The 22,014-nt window shown below is 34.5% G+C and overlaps 2 protein-coding genes across 2 annotated transcripts in view; one reads left to right on the top strand and one right to left on the bottom strand.

The window, feature by feature from the left end:
• The window catches only part of DOCK2 (dedicator of cytokinesis 2), a 159,987-nt gene that overhangs the window by 57,139 nt on the left and 80,834 nt on the right, over nucleotides 1–22,014 (top strand).
• The window catches only part of INSYN2B (inhibitory synaptic factor family member 2B), a 28,812-nt gene continuing 11,631 nt past the window's right edge, over nucleotides 4,834–22,014 (bottom strand). The window contains exons 2-4 of the mRNA XM_031555669.1: nucleotides 12,505–14,628; nucleotides 10,633–10,707; nucleotides 4,834–6,583 (exon numbers count right to left, since the gene is read on the bottom strand). Of these exons, the coding sequence (XP_031411529.1) occupies nucleotides 6,397–6,583; nucleotides 10,633–10,707; nucleotides 12,505–13,904 (1,662 nt within the window). The 5' untranslated portion in view covers nucleotides 13,905–14,628 and the 3' untranslated portion in view covers nucleotides 4,834–6,396. The remainder of the gene's footprint in view (nucleotides 6,584–10,632; nucleotides 10,708–12,504; nucleotides 14,629–22,014) is intronic.

Below are 22,014 nucleotides of genomic sequence, written 5' to 3'. Positions count from 1 at the left end.
TTTAATAATTATCCTGTAAAAATACAAATACAATGTTTGCAGAGACCTTATTTGTGGAATTTTTGAGATTTAAAATGAAAGATCTAAAAGCTTTGCTCTCTTTTTGATTCCACTGTTCAACTTTACTGTCTTCCAAATTTTAGTTGAGCACTGACAGGTGAGCTTAGAGCTTTAAAAAACAAACAAATGAAATCAAAGCCAAAAACCTCTACATCTAAAGTTAATTGCTTTCCTATATAAACAGTTCAATTGGATGCTCCATTTCTTCCTGTTGATACCTAATGCACACAGGAAAAATATGTGGAGATGTGCTCAAACAGAGCAGTTGCATGAGATATTTGCAGGTATTCTGTGGCTTATATTCCAGGATAGATTCTACAACTTATTTAGATTTAGGTACCTACATCACAAGTAGTTCTCTTGACTTAGACTACTTCTGAGAATGCAAGCCAGTTGTGTTCTGCAGAAACTCTGGAACTTGTCCTTCAGATTGTGCACTGAAGAGAAGATATGTATTGTATCTTAATCTTAGAGAATTGCATTATTCTGCAAAATCATCAACAGCGTTTACTTGATTGTTTCAGCTTAAGAGATGTGTTGCATGTCTTTGGAAGAGTTCTGTATTTTCTTGATCTCGAAAATCAAAATAGCAGTTTTTGAGCCATTCAGAGTGTAATTTTCTCCTAATAATCAGCCTCCTAATAGCTGAGTTCTTCAGGGATATTTGCCAATGGTTGCTTGAAATACCCAAGTGTTACATCTGCAAGTTTCAGAAATCTTATTCTCTGTGCATCAGAATTCTGTTCTGTTCTCTTTATGTAGTCATAACAGGAGGAGGCTTTGAATGAGAAGACAATGAACCTGTCAGTTTTCTAGTGTTTGAAAATCTTTTCTGTACTTACAAAGAAAACATCATGAGAGTTTTATGGATGACATAAGCAATCCACTGAGTAGTATTTATGCATACCATGAATAGTAAATGCAGAAGCAAAATAAAACTGTTTTAATCCTACAAAAAATATCATAATACTTAGTAAACACTAAGAAACAAGCTGCTTACAGTCAACTAACGTATTTTAGGGTTTTTTTGACATCTTCTGTAATTTGATTAGGCATGCGGATGTCTGAATGGTAATAATGCTCACCATCACCTATGTGTATGTGTGTATCACGTTATAGAGGTTTCTCAGAGCAAAAATGAAGGATTTTTTAGAGCTGAGGCAAGACCTCATAATGGGATAATGGGATAATCTTTTGTATATATTATTCTTTTTTGTGAAGAACAAATTAATCTCTGCAGTCAGAAATGGAGCACAAGTGAAAACAAGCTCATTTCATGTTCTGCATACTGCCTTCAGTTCAGTTACTTACTTTGCAGGTTAGCTTTAATGGGCAAAACTCTTGATAGGCAGAACTTCTTTAAAGCCTAACTGATCAATCTTTCAGAAACGAGGCAGATAGTCAGGAAGTGTGGCTTTCTGCAGAATGCTTAGGTGAGCTCAAGTAGCTAAAAGCATGATGTGCTCTGTCAGTGTAGGTGGGACACAGAATAGCTGCAGCTGGACAAGGTTTACAGTTTACAAGACCTGTAATTCTTTGCAAGTTTAAATAATTGCAGCTGTTAAATCTGCTAAAATTTATTTGCCTTCTGTCAGAGATGAGGAGGTTTTTGTAACCTTCTAGATTGTTAGCAGAGAGGGAGCTATGGATTTTTGGCTTAGAACTTCTAGCTTTGATCTTTGCTTGCTACAACACCATTTGACCACGGGGAAGGCTCTTCGTTGTGCACAGCGGGTAACAAGGTGCTGTGAGCTTTGTTCATGCAATTACTGGAAAGGGTCAGACTAAGAAGGACATGATCTCTTCAGGAGAAGTTGGCTGTAATGGGTAAGTAATTCAGCTCTCTGCAGCTACTGAAGGGAAGACACTTAAATGGCACTGAAGGCTTTGTTTTGATGTTTTGGTGGTTAAAGGCTATCATGGTGTCTTGCTTTGTTTCCACTAGTTAAAATATGAAAAAGAAACAAACAAAAAGTCTCCTTAGTGATTATCACTGAAGTGCTTTTAAGTTTGTAATAAGGAAGGAGGAGTTTATTTGTGAGATTAACTCTTCATTCTGTACTGGACTCTTGATGTGAATCTCGACTTTTACTTAAAGGACACAGTGGTGCAATGAAGTTCCATGGACGTAACTAAAGAAGCAAAATATAGAGAAGCATGTAGAATAGGGAAGTACTTAATTCTGTATCAGCTTGTTTATAGAAACAAAACATTGTTTTTGTGTTGTTTGCATGGTAGACATTTTAAAGGTCACTATTGGTAGTCCAAAGCTTATCTTCATCCCGTTGTTAGTTTAAGCAAAGGTCAAGAGGGTTTAATTGTTAGTAAGAAAAGTTTGACAACATTAGTATAAGATACTGTACAAATCAAGACTTTGCTGGAAAATAAAAAAACAATCAGGCAGAGATTTATATTTATTACTTTTCTGCCGTGGACATGAATAAAAGTAAAGTTTCTGGATGTAAACAACGAACATTTCAAAGGAAATTCCCAGGATTAAAAAAACCAAACAAACAACAAAACAAACAAAAAATCCACAGTGCTTTAATAACCAGAACTACTCTTTTAGGAGATCATGACCAGAAAAACCATTTTATGGAGCTGACATGTTTAGAAAAAATGATATATTAAAATTGGACTGGCTAAAGCCTCTTTTTTGTTCAGTTTTCAGATTCAGACATTTTCTCTACCTAGAAAAACAGCAAAGTGATTTTGTGAAAAAACCATTTATTCATTTCCCTTTTTTTTTCTTTCCAAAGAACAACTGTTCACTTTTTTTGAAATCAAAATATTGTTTGTTATTTATCAACTCTTGAAACCTAAGAAAAAGATTTTATTTTAAAAGATGGCACCCCATTTAAAGAACATAAAGATTTACAAAACATACATTTGGTGATATATTTCATTAGAAAGATATTCTGAATCTAAAATAGCATAATTACTAAGTATTGTGACTTTTTCAGAAGAGCTACATGAAACTACAAAAAACCCTGCATGACCTGACAGTACATGACAGAAAGCAATTATTACTCCTCTCATACATTTCGAATTTTTAAGGAAAGTTAGGTTGACTCCATAAAACAGCAATTTGAACTAAAGTAGTTCTAGAATATATGTGCTGTACAGTATTTCATACATTGCATATTGTAGTTGTTGATTAAACGTCTTCAGAAAAACCTTAAGTATTTTGTATGCAAGCGTTATCACCTAGCTGTGGTTTGGTTTTTTTTTTTAATTTATTTATTCTGATTTTTAACATTTAATTCCTACTCTGGTGATGGTTTCAGGCATTACACTATTATTAAGTCAGGAAAATTCCTTTAGCCATTATTATTTGCTTATCTACCCTTTCCATTGCTTTTCCAATCCTGCTATCATGCTGTGCTGATGTCTTCTCACTATTACTGTTTAATTTAACCAGTAGGGTTTGTTTTTTTTTTGCTCCAATGTTGTTTTAAAATTTTCTGTGCTAAGTCTGTTGTGTGATATAGTGAGAAAACTCACTGTAATAACCTCTTGCCTTTGGTATATGTGGTTTTATTGTGAAACTATGATGCTTAATCTTTTGTACAAATAATTTATTTCTAACATACTTTACTTCATTTTAAGTAAATTGTTGTGGGCTTTTTGTTCATAGTATCAGAGCTTCTGGAAGCCAGATGAGTTCTGTCCATGCACGTTTCTAGAAGCTGTTTGGGTAGGAAGTTCTTTAAGTGGCTCCTGCTGACTCTCATAGCACATGGTTTCTTACCTTATCCGCATTCTTATGTTATGCTTTGTGTTCATTTATTTATTTATTAAAATAAGCTTTCTTGACAACTCTGGGCCAACTCAGCATTATGAAGGACAGTGCTTTAGGTGAACTCTTGATTTCATATTTTCTTTCCATGTAAATAGGTGTCATAAAGGAAGTGACTTTGAAAGTGCTGCATAGAGGTAGTCTGAAAGACACGTTCATATTTTTAAGTTGCAGCATTGAGAGCTGAGAGCCAGTTGGCCTGGGTAGTTTAAGTGCTTCTCTACCTCCTGCTCTGCATGATGTTACAAGGAGATTTTCATGTTCATGGATACATAAAGCATTTTTTTTTAATTGAGGGAGAAACAAATAACTGAGTAAGAAATATGGAAAGACTCATTTTGACTGGGAGATTAATGATAAAAATTGTCTGTAGTTCTTAATTTCATCAAAATAAGACACTAAAATATAAAACAAACAAACAAAAAAAAACAGAAACCATTTGAAATAGTATATTTCATTTTTTTAGAATTATTTGTGTCTGTTCAGGTCATAAGAAAGGATTTAGTGCCCTTCTTCTTTGAACGGACTTTCTTAAAGTAAATAGCATATTTGTGTTCTTGTGCAGTTTTACTTACTCCAGGAATTGATTGGTGTGATGTGGAAAATCAAAATGTTGTGATCGGTTTAAATTCAATAATTTGTCTTTATTGAAGGGATACATGCAAAAACAAAATCAGACATTAAAATGAGCCTTGTTGTACTTATTTAAGAAAAAGGACAAACAGATGACTTTCACATAATAGCAGGTCATTAAAAATCAGCTTAGTACAAGAAAAAACTTACTGGTTTTGCTGGTATTGCTTTTATTGGTATTGCTTATTATTGTACCTTTGTCCCCCAGAGATATTCATCTTAAAGTGATATTTTAATACACAAGAAACCTTTGCAAACTAATAGATCTTCAGTGTATCAATTACAGTAATGCAAAATAGGAATGCTGTTGGAATGCCAGCATAAGCAGTATGTGTAGATGGGTGTGATAAAATTACATACTCTTATCTAATAAATTCTGGTGCCTACTATATCCACAAACCATTATTGACAAACTTTTCTGGCTCACTAAAGGCATATACTTTGCTAGTAACATTGCATGTACAGCTTTCCCTTCAAAAGGTCTTTAAAGTAATGATAATTCTATGTCTGTCAATTCCATATGGATTGTACTTAACATTATTTTTAAAACTGTTGTCCTTTAATATCATGATAATCATGATTAAGCCATATGACATAGCATCACTGTAAATGAAGACTGGTTTTTGTAATCTTTGGTCTTTTCTGACATCTATGCATAATTGTTTTTAAGGTGTTTTCAAATGTCTGGTTAACCCTAAGCACTGGAGAAACACAGAAGTGTACAAAAAGAATAGACATTTTTAACTAATATTACAGAACTAATAATATATGGTATAAAAAAGGAGGATCTAAAGGTAAATCTGTTGAAGACCCTGGCATCATTTGAACTGTTTAACCAGAGTTTAAGAAAAATTCTGCAGAACAAATTTTTTTAATATTCACTTATCTATGTTGTATTTAATAAAGTCATTTACCCTCCTAAAGCAAAAAAACCAAACCAAAACAAATAAACAAACACCTTAGAATGTTTTGATTTAGCAATACAGATATTAAATGCAATGAGGAAGAATTAGGTGAGTGTTTTAGTAGTACAGAGGCAAAAGTGGCTATTCCTCTCTATTCATCAGGGTAAGGTGCATTGGGATAGAGCAAGATGTAATGAGTACAAGTCAGAATTCAGTAAAATCTAATCAGATGTTCTTTTCATTGTGGAGATGGACAAATGCTGGAAAGCGCCGCCCTTGGATGTTATGAATTCTCCATCACTGGAGATGCTTAAAACTAAAAAAGATCTAATTGGACCTCATTTAGGAAGGAAATTAGATCTAGAATTACTATGATATCCTTTTTTTTCCTTTAAATTTTAAGATACTTAACAAAAGTCTATTAAATGAGAAACTTCGAAATAATTCATTTTCAAATTGAACTGATATAAGAACAGAATAAAACTTGAACCTGAAATTCTTCATTATGGTTAAATCGTAGATGACAACAACCAATATATTTCACTGGAGATGTGAAATAATTGTAATTAGCTCCTCTGAGGAGATTCCCCTGAACTTTTATTTGATTATGCAGTCTGTTCAAAGATCAGTGAAGTTCTTTTTAGTTCATGTTGCTTAAGAATATGAAATGAAGTCTGCAGGTTTGACTACCATTGTCTTTTTTTTTTTTTTTTTGAACTTGAACAAAAATGTCTTTACAAAGAATGTGAGGATCACCGGAGCAAAAAAAAAAAAGAAGAAAAAAGAAAACTTAAATTTCGTTTTCAGAAACAGTCTCTTCATGTGTCTTTATTCAGTGATATAATTTAAATCAATTCTTCTGATTTGATACTCAATTAAATATTCTTTAGTTTAGTGATTTCATAATAGTGTATTTTCAGTTCTGTGCTTCCAAACCTCTTTTTGCTCTATTGTCTTTTGAAATATAAAAATTGTTTTAGTTTAAGATCTGTAAGGAAGTCAAATCCACCAGAAGCATTTTTTTTTCACCTTTTTTGTTTTCTTCCTTAACTCCTTTTTCTCGGGAAGAGGATGATCAAATGATGGCTTCTGAGGCGAAGCTGAAGCTGGATTTTGCTCTGCATGATCCAGCCTTTTCAAAATCTGTTGAAATCTTCCTTCCTGTTGTCTGAAGTCATATTCTACGCTAGAAAAATGAAGAGATGTGAGCTAATAAGTGAATAATTCCCTTTTTAAATGCTTACTTCATTAGAACAGATTGTTTCTTCATTAGAACTTTTTTACTTTGAGGGTGACAGAAAAGTGGAACACGCTGCCCAAAGAAGTTGCGGTTTCCTTCTCTGGAAATGCTCAAAACCCTCCTCGACACTTTCCTCTGCAACCTGGGACCTGTGTTAGCAGGGGGGGAATAGGGCTAGATGATCTCCAGAAGTCCCTTCCAACCTCTATGATTCTGTGGTTCTGTTATAATGTGGCATTCAATATGAGAGCCTGGTTAAAATGCAGTGTATTTTGCTGCCTTGAATATAAGATTATTTATTAATATTTTCTGAAGAAATCCTCTTTCTTTACATGAGATAAGAACTCCAATATTGTTGATCTTTCAGTGCATTTTATTAAATGTTCAGATTTCAATTCTGTTACCTAACTCAATCATGTATCTGTCATGAATTCAAAACATTCACATCTTAAATGTGACAAGTTCATCTCCAGTAAGTACTAAAATATGTATGAAATAACATAAATACATAAGTCTTTGAGATAAGTGGTATGAATTATGGAAGAAATAGGAAGTAGAACTCTACTCACAATGTCTGTATGGAAGCCCATAACTATTATTGATGTAAAATGAGAGTTAAGATGATAAGAGCAAGTATATGCACAGAAAGAAAAGTAAGGCTCAAAAGTATCAATGTGGAAAAGAGGATTTTGATGCAACCAGTATAATTTAACAAACAAACAAAAAAGGAGTCAGCGCTCTGTGCTTTTTCTTTATTATCTCCACATTTTCTAGGAAGAGGAATGAGATTTATATCAGCTCTATCTGCAGTATAGATTTTTGCTGGAGGAGTGGAAAGCAAGAAGAAACTGGCCTTTTGTTTTATTTTTCATAATACAAGCATTTTTAGAGGAAAAAAATATTATCAGATGCATCTGTTCAGTTTTATCAGGTTTGGGCTGAAACATAGTATTATTCACTAGTCACAAGTCAGGAACGCCAGAGAAGGAAATGGTATTTTATAAAAACAAATACCAAAACAAACAAACAAAAAAAAAGGGAAAGTCTCTGTTCCTTTTTCCTTCCCTGCTTCAGGGTTTCAGATTTGTATTTTGGAGAAACTGTCTCTAGAGATCAATTCAGTCTCTATTTAATAACTTTCCTTGATTTTTTTTTTTTTTTGAGGTAACTGCTTGTTTTCAGTCCCACCTGTGTTTATTATAATAAAAACATTTGTGTGATATGATCTAGATTGGAAGTCCCAGGGTACTTCACCTAACCCTGCTGATTAGGTAATGAAGGTAAACTTACAGTCTGGTCTAAATTTGCTTCTGCTGTAAGACTGAAAAGTTCTTCATTCCTTCAGTAACTCATATAATCAACTCTTTAACAGATACAGATTAGTACTGACTGCCTTAGGCTGTGTATGATAAGGAAGATTCAGTGACACTAACACATCATTGTGCTGTGTTTGAATCACTACTGACTTAGGTTGCTGAAGAGCAGGAGAAGAGAGCACAAGATGAAACATTTAGTTCTATATTCAAAGACAACAGTCATGCTGCAAATAGAAAAAATACATATATGGAATTTTTCTAGATTACACAAAACCCATTGCACGGATTTGTTTAGAATAAACCTGATAAACGCAAATACTTCCTTCAGAATGTAATGAACATCAGATATTAGTTACTCAGAAATTTTTTTGTAACTGCTTCTTATAAGACGTTTCTATGAGAATGGAAATGATTACATTTCTTTATTGTTTTATGTTCTCTCTTAAAACCAATAATTCTTCAAAGGCAGGATCTGTGTTCTTGCTAGTGTTCTTCTAAGTGTTGTTCTATAAGCCTCCAGGCAATCTTAGCATTAAGAAGTACCTACTAAACCAAAAGACACATCAATGTTCAACTGTTTCTTTGTTCTTTACTTCATATATTTGTGCTTCTTACTCAAGATCTTTCCTGTATTGCAACTGTGTAAACTGAAAAGGCAGCATAAGAAGCATAGTTTATTCTCCTGCAGAGAGAAGATGTCCTGTGGTAAAGGGATATTTCTATATTAATTCTACAGAATTTCTATGTAATGTGTGTTCCTGCAGAATCCAACAAAAAGTTGTATCTTCTGTCAGCTCAGGGGTGTTCAAAGGCACTGATCTAATAAAGGAAGTCTTTATTGTTCTGATTATTCCTTTTTATACAGAGTGAGTCCATATTGTTGGATAATGCATGTAACTTCCTGGAACAACGTGTACAGTGGAGAACACTGGAAATTTTTATCTCAGAAGAGTTGTGGTATTTGTGAAATGTCAAGTGCTTTGAGAAAAGCAAATATTAAACTTACTACCAAAGGTTTAAGGCTTCAGCACACAAGTGAACTATATTTTGAGCAATAATTTCCAATGCTGTGTCCAATTCTGACTTTATGGAACAAGCATATTAAACTCTTTAATAAATAAAGCTCTTTAATACATTGGGTTTATGTAGAAAATGTGGTGTGAAAAACACATCAATGTGGGTATAATTTACTGCTTATATCCATAAAAAAAGTTAAAGCATAGTGCTCACAAGGTGGCAAAAGCTAAAGCCTGCAATACTCTTTGAAATAAACAGAATACCTTTTATTTCTTTAAATGAAAACAAGCAAATATGTAGAACCACTGGAACACAGGAATATCTTTAAAGAGAAGGAAATGCTGGGAGATCTTTCAAATCAAGTTTGCTTGTTAACTTGTGTCTTGTATGACTTCAACTCTTGATCTTCATAATAAATTTCTGGCAAATTCTTCTTCCACTATTTTCTCTTGTTTTAAATGAATTTTAAAAACATCACAACATGCCATAATGTGATGTGTGTATCAAAGCTTTTTTTTTATTATGAAGGAAAAAAAAGTAAAATTGGCATGTGCTTTCAGTAGAGTGCCATTGTCTCATTAGCTGATCAGCTGCTACATGCTTTAAAATGCCCCTTAAACAACAAAAATAAATGCAAAATACAGGATTAAAATAGTGGCATTGTAATTTTTCCACTAAATTTGATTTGAATACATACTTGTTATCTTTTCATTTGAGGCCTAAAAAATAATATGGTAAATTTTGACTATACACACATCTTACTTTTCATTCTCTTCTGTCTACAAAGTATATCAGTACTGGGAGTCTGGAATGGTGAAATGTGGGCTCCCAGTCTGATTACGCTGCAATTGTTCAGCATTCTTTGAAGAGTCCATGCAATATTATGGAATCAACTTAAGATTTGTATTCTGATTTATAATAGAGCTTGCATTGACTGGATAGTGTGTTTACCAATTGATTGAGATCCTAGAAAATCCATTGCTGAGAGGACCAGCTACTTGTGCAGTATTACAGAGACTTTGTACTTCCTCGCTTTTTGCTAATGGGCAGAAAACCAAAGACTTTCTGTGTTAATGTGAATGTAACACTTGGAATTGGTATAGTTTCTAGAACACAGTACTACCAAGTTCATCCGAGTACAAATTCATGTGTAGTTTATGTTAAAGTAATTTAGACTCAAAGTACTTTGTCTCAAAATAATAATAAATAAGCCTTTGCTGAAGTAAGAAGGGGGATATGTTCATTGTTCTGCATCACGCAGACAAGAACTGGTGCATAATGGTATTTGGAGAATGTTGTGCTTATGTTTTCCAAGATCCAAATTTATGACAGAAATTTTATCTCAAAAAATCTAATACAGGGAATTTCATAATTAGAAACAGCTTCAAAGGTTTTCAAAGCATGATAATAATAGTAATGCTATGAAACCTTGATGGAAGTTTCTGTTTGAATTTCCAAAAGTGCAGTATCTTCTGATAACACCAGTGCTAATTGCTCTTTACCTGGGGAGAAAAGAAACAACAAAAGCTCCTTTCATATTCCCTTTTCTTTTTTAAAAAACAGGGTTAATGATAACAGACCTTTTACAGCTGTGAGCAGGACATTGTATTGTACATTTGTGAGAGATATACAGTCAATAGAAAATTGTGCAAGGCATGGTACCTGTAAATTATACACGCGGTGTTCTGACACGTGCTGCAGTTGTTGAGGTCTTGACCAGTGTGGTAGAAGTTGCGCCTGTAACAAACAGTTGTTCATGTAATGTGTGTTGGTAAGTACATTGACAGACTTCTTGATAAAATATTTCCAGGCATTAAGAAACCTTCAAGCATTCTTTGAAAATAGCTCTTTTTTTTCTTGTAAGAAAATTTTGACATATGTGATTGTCACCACAATCAGTCATATCCTGCTAAGTTTTTGAATAGCCACACAAACCTGTTCTACCCACATGAAAATGTGTGCAAAGACCTGGGTTGTCGTCAAGTGGGTAAGTCCTTGTCATGTTCCGGACTGTTATGTGCAATTGAACCTGCACAAATATCTCAAGGCAGCCTTTTTGTCATGTTGCAGACAAAAATAAGCTTACCAGGTTGTAGTCAGGAAATACTATTGATGCACACAATGCAATGCTAACATGAGGGATCCAGTTTTATGCACAAGCCAGTTGTGCACAAATGATTTACTTTACGTGTCTAAGTGCTGCTGTTTTATGCAATATAAGAGATGTTGTGGGAAAAGTTAATTCCATCCCATCCAGGCACAGCACATTAAGCCAGTTATGTGGTGTCTAAAACTATATGTGTGATAACCTAGACTGCACACTGTTTTATTTAAAAAGCAAACAAAATTCTTGTTTGCTTGTTTCTTTGAAAGATACATTGGCTGTTTTATTTTTTTTTCCCTAAAATAAAAATTCTTTGATGGAAATACTACATTATCATAAAAGACAACTTTAAAATGCATCTAGGATACATTTACTGTAAGCTGAAACTGTTGTTAATGGTTTGGAGAGCATTAATAGTATATTTTTAATATGTAATTTGACCACAGAAATATTTAATATTGTATTTTGTCATATGAATATATCTGCTCCTGAGTCTTCCGGCATGAGTTGTGTGGGTAGTATGGATATTATTTATAGTTTGTGAATATGTTACATAAATAATCTTGTGACTTTGGCTAATAGATATGAGACTGTTCATTAAAACTGAATACAGATCATGCATTCTTACTGATACTGAAGAAAGCAGTCATTCTAAAATATGAGACTCCTAGGAGTCTTGCTAACAATCTTCATATGCTCTATGTTCATAGCTTTAATAACTTTTAAGCCCTGACCTTCACTTCCTGCAAAGATTTCTTAACACACTGAAGATTAAATTAATAAAATTAATTCAAAAAATTAATGTGGTCTTTTGCCTTTTTCCATTCTAAAGGCATTCCCCTTAAGTGGATATAAGTGATACAACGAAACGTAACCAATAACATAGTCCCAACAATGAAAGCCTGCAGATGTTGTGCACTGGCCACTAATTTTTTTGCTCACTCACTAAAGCAGAATTAATATTGAACAGAAGCATGGTTTTGCTGATATGAACTGTTTCAGCAGTAGGTCTGTTCTGGCACTAAATGCATATCTGACCTTGATAGAGAAAGCTGACTTGCCATAGATTTGTTATATTACTTAGTACATTAGACTGTTGGGTTTTGTTGTTCAGCTGCAGAGAGATTTTAGCTAGATGGAGACTGTCAGCTGTGTGTTGGCATTGTAACTGATAACATAAATCTAAATAACAAAGAGTGCTAATAAAGTATGTCTCTCGCTCAGTTTACTAAAGGCAGTGATAATTAAAGCAACCCATAAAGAGACTTGCTTTTCTGTAAAGGCTCAAACTCCTCAAAAACTGAATGAGATTATTTTTGCGAACTCATCTTTGAGTATTTCACAGAAAAAAATATAGTAGCAAAGGTTAAAAGAGCGATAACATCTGCTTCAGGTTTTTGATGAATTAGTGATATTAAAATGCACCGTACCCTTCACTGAGGGCTCTGGATTTTTCAAGGTCTTGAATTACATTCAAAAGGACTTTAATCTTCTCCTGGTTTGACAGCAACGACTCCTCTACAGACTGCAGCTTGCCTTGTAGAGCACATAGTTCACCATGTGTCAAATGAATTTGATTTATTTCACTAATCTCTTTGTTGATGTGTGGTTTTATTTCATTCCTTGGCAGATAAGACTCCGTGTGAAATCCTTCTAAAGAGCCATTACATTGGGAAACATCAGACAGAGTAGAATTTTTCTCAGTTTCAGTACTAACTGAAGAAACAGATTTTGAAGCATTACTGCTGGTCGATGACATTACTGTGTGATCATCATTTGTTACTGTCACACAGCTGGAATCTGTTTTATTCTCTACTGTCTGTAAGTAGTTTCTGAGGAAACAAGGAGATGAACTTTGATTTGATGGAGGTGATAATGGAGTAGTTTCTTTACTGTTTGTATCTTTGCTGACTACAAGTAACTCAGAATCACTGTTAGCTGTTTCACAAGAGTCAGAATGAGGATTACAATCATTGCCATTAGTGGAATCACTTAGGCAAGGGCATATTTTTTCAGAAATAGGTGACAGCATGCTGGTTTCATTGTTTTCATTACTATTTATGATAGTAGAAGAATTAGAAGAATGCAGTAAATTACTTAAATTCATGTTTGTGTCTGATGCATCCATGGAAGTATCAGTGTTTTGTGGAAAATTCACATGAATGTATTCAGGCACCTGTGTAGAAGCAGTTGTCTTTTCTGTTACTGAGGAATCGTGGATTTGGATATGTCCATTTCTCTGTGCTTCTGGCAGTCTTTGACTTGACTGACCATCCACCTGAATATTCCTGAATCCATCTTCCAAATGGCTACTTATTCTTAAGTAACAGAAGTCTGAAGACATAATGTCTTGTTCAGAAAGACTGTCATTTACTGGAATGCAGTCTTTAGGCTCACTTGGCATTTCTGTTAGTGATTTGCTTACCAACAGTTTTTTTCTTCTAAAAACAGGGAAGTGTTTCCTGAGGCTAGGAGATGTTTGTATGGCAATATTCTGAAGCCCCTTCTGAGCCTTTGGAAAAGATGAAGGTTGTAACAAAAATTTGTGTTGTTGAGATATTTCTGTATTTTCTATCATTAATGCAATATCTTGGGCAGGATTATTATCCAGTTCAGTGACATCCACTGTCTTTGTGTTGATACCATCATCCTTGAAACGAACTTGCTGAGATTTGCTTCTGCGGTGATGTGGCTGTCTCATAAAATCAAATGAATCCAGACTGTTTCTCTTCAGTAGCACCGGGCGCATTTTCATGTTTTGCTGGGCCATTGAATCACAATTTAAAGTCTGCAAGTAATGGGTCGCAAAGAAGCACATTACATTTGTCATTTGAACTCTGTCATATGATTGTATACCTTAGATTCAAATGAACACCTTGCTAATGAACAAGATAAGCATTTCATTCTTCTTGTTGTTCTTTTTCAAATTTAATTGCTCGTTAGACTGAACACTAAGGTAAAGATATTAAATATAAAATGTAAAGAAAGATTTATTGTAGCTGGAAAATGCAGAAAGTCTTCTGAAGCAAACATGATTCTTCATTTTACAGAATTGCAGTAGACAGCTATGCTTACAGTTAACTCATTTAAAGGTCACACTGTGTCTTATGGCTTTCCCGATGGCTCTTATTTGTCAGTCACCTCTCCATTAGCAATCCAGCTTTTTTTTATATGACAGATCAGTCACACATCTTAAATGCGTCCTGACTAAACAGACATTGCAACTTTTGGGGGCACTTTCATTTCCAATGCATAGTTTTACTGATGAAATTATATTAATTAATAACAAACTGAATTGCTTTCTTAAGAAAGTTTTCTTCTTCAGCCGTGTTTTTACTGTTGAAAGTTAAATTAACATTTCAAAATAACGTAGCCACTTGTGACCAGATAAAAACATAGCATTACTATGTGTAGTTGTTACTTCAGTCCATGCGAACAGGAGGCCAACTGTATCTGAGGTATTGTGTCATTTGAGAAAATCTTGTAAATACTTTGACATCAGAAGATGGTCCAATCTGAATAACCAGCAAATGCAGAATAGCATGAAATATTTCCTGAAAGTAGAAAGACAACAGTTGTAGATGAACAATCACCAGATATGATCTTGTTCTACTGTCTCTAACAACTCAACCTCCTGTAGTTTTGTAACGTTAACAGTGAGATTTATAATAGAAACTGAATTTTTTTTTTAGTTTGGAGCACCTCATATAAAAGGTCATAAAACAACCAAAAATGGATACAAAACACTCATGTTTCCTTTCAGTCAGTCACACTATAATACACCAATGATACATGCTTCAGTGGCTGAAGGGATGCAGAGTATTGTTTCCTTCCAAGAACGTGAGCCATGTATTAAGAGGAGGTGACTGATGTGTGGTGCATTATGGTATGAGAAATGCACGTAAAACAGCATTGCTAATGAATGTGTGATGTATTAGTGCTGAAGTAAGGGAACATAAAGGCACCCACCATAAAAACTATCTTGCACTTTTCATTCCGTGTGCAGACACTTTCACATATAGCTGGCAATCATGTAGGCCATGAGGAATCTTGTTACTTGAATATTTTTAGCAATGTAAGATAATTTGATAGAATTTTGCTGGCAACCCTATTGTTACAAATGTAGAATCGTGATGGCTCCCTGAATTAGAACATACAGGTGAGTGTATACCATATATTGTCTTGATCAAAATATGTATATTTAACTTGTATGTTTATTAGTCGGCACTTTTTCACTCCAGCTGTTGCTGATTCTCACCAAAATAATGTGTGCTATGGACTTACTCTTAAATGTGAGTTCTCCACAACATTTTGGGCTGAAATTCAGAATATGCAACAAACAATGATGGACTGTTAACCTAGCTGCTGGAATAGAATAGAATTGGGCTAATAAAATAAATTTGTGCAAAATGTGGGAAATATACCACAGGATTTCTAATAATCCAATGAGATTTACTTCCATAATTACAGAGATGCTTAATATTGTGTCTAAATTCCAGCATGAAATTATGTTTGTGTCCAACTAGTGGTTAAATTACCTGTACTTTTATTGTCTTAGTGTAATGTTTTCTTTAAGCATTGCACAAACTTTACCATCTTTAATTTAGGGGACTGTATAATCAATGGGTATACAGATGGTGTGTGTATATGTCTGTCTATCTATCTATCTCCAGGAGCTTGGCTAATATAATTTATATTGGAGAAATGAGAGAAAGTCACTCACCCTGTCCCAGGGCTCGCAAGATTAACTCCTGATGGAACAGATCTCCAGAGAGATCCTTCCCCACTGGCAGTCAGCTCTTAAATGGGTCTAGGAGAGGTGCAGCCAGGCTCCACCCCTTCCTGCAGCACAGGTGAATTGCCTTCACCTGTGCTCCTGTGGCTGACTCATTGCTCGCCTCAGGTGATCAATCAAAGGTTCAGGCTGTGATTCAGCAGCCCCATACAGGGGACTTAATGAGCTGGATGTATTGGGAAAGGTATTTTATTACAGTGTAATCAACAAATTTATGTAGCCCCACGTAAATTCAAGCAATATCATTTAAGCAAATTAATAATACAATACCATTCTATTATGAAGCATTAGAAGAAAGTGAAAGTATCAGATGATTTCAGTGCAGAGACAAATGTCACATAAGATATCAGTAAACAAATATGTACATTAATACAAGTTATACTTTCATGATACCAAGTACCTTAAATTGCCATGCTGCTTATTCAGTTTAAACAAGTTAATGCAATAAAAACATCAAGTTTGCAAACAAAGTTTAGTGCCAAGATCTGAATTCTCATATTGTTTATAATTACTGGCCCCTTTTTACAATTTTATTTGAGAATCTATCCAAATATTGCAGTAACATTCCCTACATCCCACCACAGCTGCTCCAGGCAGATAGACTACTTTAATGTGAGACTACTTTAATTCCCAATTAAATTAATGGATGCCAGGTTTTCATGACTGAGCTTGCATTCAGCTCTCCTATTCCTTCCCTTCCTCAGGTAGCTGCTCATCAGATCTCGGGAAATGCCTTCGAATTGAATTGTTTGGTGGTTTTCTGTTTTTTTTTGTTTTTTTTCCTGAATCAACAGTGGATTTCTTCCAATCTCTTCATTCACTGGCTGCAGTTTGAGGGAAAACTAAAATATTTTATCTGGTTTTTAAATTCTTTCATTTATAGTTTGACACCTTAATTTTCCATTTTGCTTGTCTTCTTTTTAAAAAATATTTTTTATTTCTTTTAATGACAGTGTGACAGTAGTATTCTACTATAATGTTTGTTGGAAAAGGAATCTCAAAAGACTTTCTTAAGAAGCAAAGTAAATCACTAGGCTAAAAGCATTTTATGAGGGCAAGAAAATGATTAGTATAATCATCTTCCTTCTGAGCACCAGCACTTCAAACTTTCTTGTTCACTCTAGATTATTTTGCCATTTTGAGATGGTCTACCTACCAAAGATTAAACAGACGAATTTAAGCATTTCCGATACAATGATACTTGACAGAGCTGTAGTGACTGAGTGACTTTGTCATATTTGATTTTTTTAATCCTGTGTAAAACCTATTTTCTGTAATATACTGCTAGAGGAATATTTTTGTTTGCTTCATCACTTTATTACATTAAAATCTCAGAGCTCGATGAAAAATCCTTTATCCAAAGTATAATTAAAATTTTAAATCTAAAAGTACAAAGCACAAGGGCTGCTCTGAATGTAATGTCTCCGGTTTTATTATGTTGGTTGTATAGCAGTAGAGGTTGAACCAAACCTTCCTGCCAGTATTCCATTGCATTGTGTTGCTGTGTGGCAGAAGGCAGCAGAGGGGCAGTCTGAGACAGTAGTTTCTGACATGGAAGTCCATGTGAATCAAAGAGGTGAAATTGAATTCCTCCATGTGGAAAAAATGGTACCCACTGGCATTCATCAGTGTTTGTTGAACATTTGTGGAGACCAAGCAGTAGATGTGAGCACAGTGAGGAGGTGAGTAGTGTGTTTCAGCTGTTGCAACTGTGGTTCACTTCCACAGGTGCAGATTTTTATGAGTGCAGCACACAGGCTCTTGTTCATCACTGGCAAAAAATGCATAGCTAATGGTGGTGACTGTTGAAAAAGAATGTTTTGTTGTAGGTGAGAATGTTCTTTATCAATTAATGTTATTGCATTCTTTGTTGCATTTTCCATGGAAAAAAATATGAGGCATTACTTTTGGAGCAGCCTATGAAAGTTAGTCGTTATTTAATTTTCCAAGTTCTTAATGTTGTTCCATTTTTTCTTTTTTTAGATTTCTCTCAAAGGTAACAGGGCAACAGTTGTAGTAAGTCATTCTAGGATGAATTTTAATGAACAGATTTAATTTTTATTACATAAGAAACCCCAGTGGAGTTTATGGTGCTATTATTTTTTTAGCATTTTTATGTTCAGTAAGGGGCAGAGACAAATTCATCACAGTCCAGTGGGCTGCAGAATTATTTTTAATAGTTTCACCTCTAATTTAATGTCATTTTCATGTTTATAGCAGGCTCTTTTATAGTAGCATCAGGTTACCAGGAGATTTTGCAAGGCTAGAATAGAATAATAGAAGTCATTATGTGAACATCTTGTAGCAATCTCTGCAAATTATACAAGAAAAAAAACAACAACAAACAGCTGTCAAGTATTTTGAAAATAAATGCTGACCTCAGATATCTGAGTGTACTTTTTTCCCAGTTATGGATGCTGCAACATTTTGTAGCCACAAGAACTGTCAGATCATGTATTACAATCCCTGGTTTCAGCACTCAGAAACACTAATGCTCCTGTTATTTTTTTCATGTTCTCAGTGCCCCTTTTAGCACCACAGGCATTCCAGAAGTGTAAGAAATGTGCTTCATCTTTTCCTTGATGTGTTACTTTTCATCCTCTTCTTGTCTGAATCTTACCATCTTTTCAAAGGGAATTTCATAGGATTTTAGGAAATAGTGCTTTCTTGAAGCATTTATGTGCTAAGATGTGAAAAAGTGTTTGTGTATATTCAGCTGGAGCTGGGACTTGCTCATGGCTTGATGAAAGGACCTGTTGGCTCAGTTAAACACCTCACTGCCAGGTTTCCACTTAGACTCGATTAGGGTTTAGGAAGAACTCTCCATGCAGTTGTTCTATGTAGAACTTGACTGGATCGGGCTGAGCATGTCATTAGTGTGTAACACCACATTTTGTGTGAAATGTACCCATCTGAATAGTAAAACTTTTTGAAAGAGTGTGAAGTCGCAACATTGATGTTTTATACAGAATGCTTTATAATGTGTAAGAGACTTGTTCGTTTTGATTGATCCTGTTATATTAGGATACTGGTGAAAACCTGCAGCTGCAAGTATGTGACAATACTGATCTTCATTAGAAGGGCTTTTCTTGGTGGATAAATATCTGGGAAAAGAATATTTGTTTTCTTTATGACGGATTGCATCATATGTTTTTTACGGGATGGTTAAAATCAAGTGGTGGATTTTGATGTTTTAGGCAAAGAGTTGTACCCTAACTATGTGCACACAATGCAAGTAGTTAGGGTACAAGCAGTATAACGGGATGAACACTGGTTGGGACTTCTAACTACTAATAAATTAAATTAGTAATTTAAACTAGTGTGATTAATTTTTTTTTTCCTATTTGTTTTTTCATGGACTTGGATCAGCTTGAGTACTGACCCAAGCTGAAATATCTCTCTTCAGGTATAAGCTGTTAGCTGCTTACCTATGTAGGGTGCTGTTCAAGTCCAGTGTTACAATTCTGTTGGAAAGTTTACTCCAGAATTTGCTGGAAGGTACTATTAGACAAATTCTGTCATGCCTGAGAACATTCATTTATAGTTTGGAAAAAAAAAGAAAAAGGGACAAAGTACTTCACAGTTACCTGCCATAGGAGTTATATTCCTTAAGGTAGTTTAAATATATTTAATAGTTACTAAAGCTAATGGTGAAAGTCAAGTTGACTCTTAGTTGTATTAATTTGTTATCGTTGTACTACAAATTTCTCAGCTAAGCCATTCCTTTCAGATAGGGGCATCTTTGGCTTGTTAACTTCATTATTTTGTTTGATCTTCTGAAAGACTTTAGTGATGCTTTCAGGTTGTTCAAGGATCTATTTGCTTTCTGTTGCTTAAGCAAAATGCTTGACTTGATCTTTTAGCAGAGTAATTTGTTTGTGAAATTAGCAAGGGACAAAAAAAAAGGCTTATACTGATTGGAATTTATTTCTCTTTGGTCAGAAGAAGAGAGGAAATGGTGGAACAAGCACTGTTGTCAGGAGGTGTCTCTAACATCAGTACAAATTCTAGGAGTTTCATAGAACTTTCTTAAAAACTATAAAGGAAGTAGGACTGGGAATTTTAGTGAAAGCCAAAGAACGTTTGTGGCCTCCTTTTGTGTTGCTGTGCTTGATAGCTTCGCTTTTGGAAATCACACATACAAAGCCAGAACATCAGCATTTTCAGAAAAGCCTCTGAACCCTGCAAATTACAGCCAAAGGCAACTTTAGTTTCCTTGATGTAGCCTCCCTAAATATAGTGATTCTATGTTTCTGTAGTGATTTTATTCACAGTATATCAATTAATTTAATGTTTTAAAAGTTACCCATATTTATTCAGTTAGAGCTTCAGTCTTAATTCCAAAATGGCAGAATTCTGAAATGACAACTTTTTAATGTTCAGGAGATTTTTAGTCTTATTTTGACCACTTAGACAAACACTCTGCAGTGATTTTCCCTGCCTTTCTAGCCTACAAAATAAGCAGTACCTAGTTCTTTCAGCATATACTGAACAGAGGCAGTCACCACCTTTAAGGACTGATGTTAACATGAAATATCCCTGTCTCATTATTTTCCAGTCATAATTTTCCTTCAAATTGCAGGCGTTCAAAAGCTGCTGAGGAAATTAGAGTCTCAAGTTAGACTTAATTTCCTTCTTTTGTGGTGTTAATACTCAAAGACAGCATGTGGAAAGCAAATATTTGTTGCTTGCAAAAATTACACATGACCAGGTCATGTCTGTCATGCAGTGAGTAACTTTGTATGCAGATCTTAATGCTTTCACAACATTTGCTTGCAGTATCTCATTGGGATCGAAACAAAAGAATTCTCTTGAAATTCTGAATTGAAATTGAAATTCTCTCCCGAAAAAGCCTTTAAGAATAGAAGTTTTAACAAATATTTTACATAGCTTCTTCCATAAGAACATGGATGAAGATGTACTGAGAGTACTGACAAGCTGCAAGCAGGCTTGTGAGGGAAGTATTTTCAACTGAAAATGTATGAAAGGTGCAGAGCCTACAAATTAAAAACAATTTCCCTACAGTACGAAATTGCCTACTGTGATGAAATACCGGAAAAAGCTGGCAGAAAGGAGGAAACATGAAGCTGCCTAGAGTGATTTTTTTTAAATGACCTCTACGTGTACAGGAATGTTCATCAGTCAAGCAAGGAGTCTTATTTCTTTGAGTCTTGCAGAATAAAGCAAAATGCTGTCTATGAAGGTGAATACATTTGTTATTGAGAGAGATGAAATAATTTGTGTCTGGAGATTTCTCCAGTGCATATGTTGTCTTGGGTAGTATTTTATTATTTATTCTTTTTGATGAATACATAGAAAATCTAGTTCTGACTGTGAGCAATGCCACAGATCTCTGCTTGTATTCCTGTATATGTGTAAAGGTTCCCTTCTGCAGTGGTTTCAGTAATGCTGAACAAACTTTACCTGAGCACCGAAGACTGCAGTTTTATTTATTTATTTATTCAAATCCTGCTAGCAGGTTTTGTGAACCACCTGAAGATGGGATTGGGATGCATATAGAAAAGAATTTACTATAGATCAGTAATACATGATGCAACTATCTAACTTCAAAAAGAAGCTTTTAGCAGTGGGAAAGATTATAGGATTTTGTCTCTGAGGAATAAAACAGCAAGGTTTGAAGATTACTTCAGACTGGTGAGACAAGGTAGGGAAGGTGCTATGGTGTTTACCCTTGGAAAAAAAAATTGGTCTTGGTTGAGCAAGTTTTAGGAATACAAATGGGCTCTGGCTTGGCCATACTTTACTTGAGATGACGTGATGCCTTTCTGCATGAAGTGTTGAAGATGCAGTGAAAAATAAAAACAGGATTTTCATTTATTTGTTAAGATAATTTTCATTACTATGTTACTTGAAATTCTGTTTTTAACTTAAAAAAAAAAAAGAAAAATATCAACCCTGCCTCGTCTGAATACGTGAGATGATAGAACCCATTGGGTGTTTTGGAATAAAAGATTTCATAGATTATAAAAATCACAGATTTCATAGATTATAAAAAGCTCTTTTGGAGCGTATATTAGTAGTTGTCAATTCAAAATTTATTGTAGGGAGATTATCTAAACAAAGTTTTACTGATAACAAGTGAATAAATTCAGTCCTACATAAACAGCTTAGGAGCCTTTTTTTT

The sequence above is a fragment of the Meleagris gallopavo genome, chromosome 15 (assembly GCF_000146605.3).
Source record: "Meleagris gallopavo isolate NT-WF06-2002-E0010 breed Aviagen turkey brand Nicholas breeding stock chromosome 15, Turkey_5.1, whole genome shotgun sequence".
In the NCBI taxonomy this organism is placed as follows: domain Eukaryota; kingdom Metazoa; phylum Chordata; class Aves; order Galliformes; family Phasianidae; genus Meleagris; species Meleagris gallopavo.
This window is presented reverse-complemented; position numbering and strand designations above follow the sequence as displayed.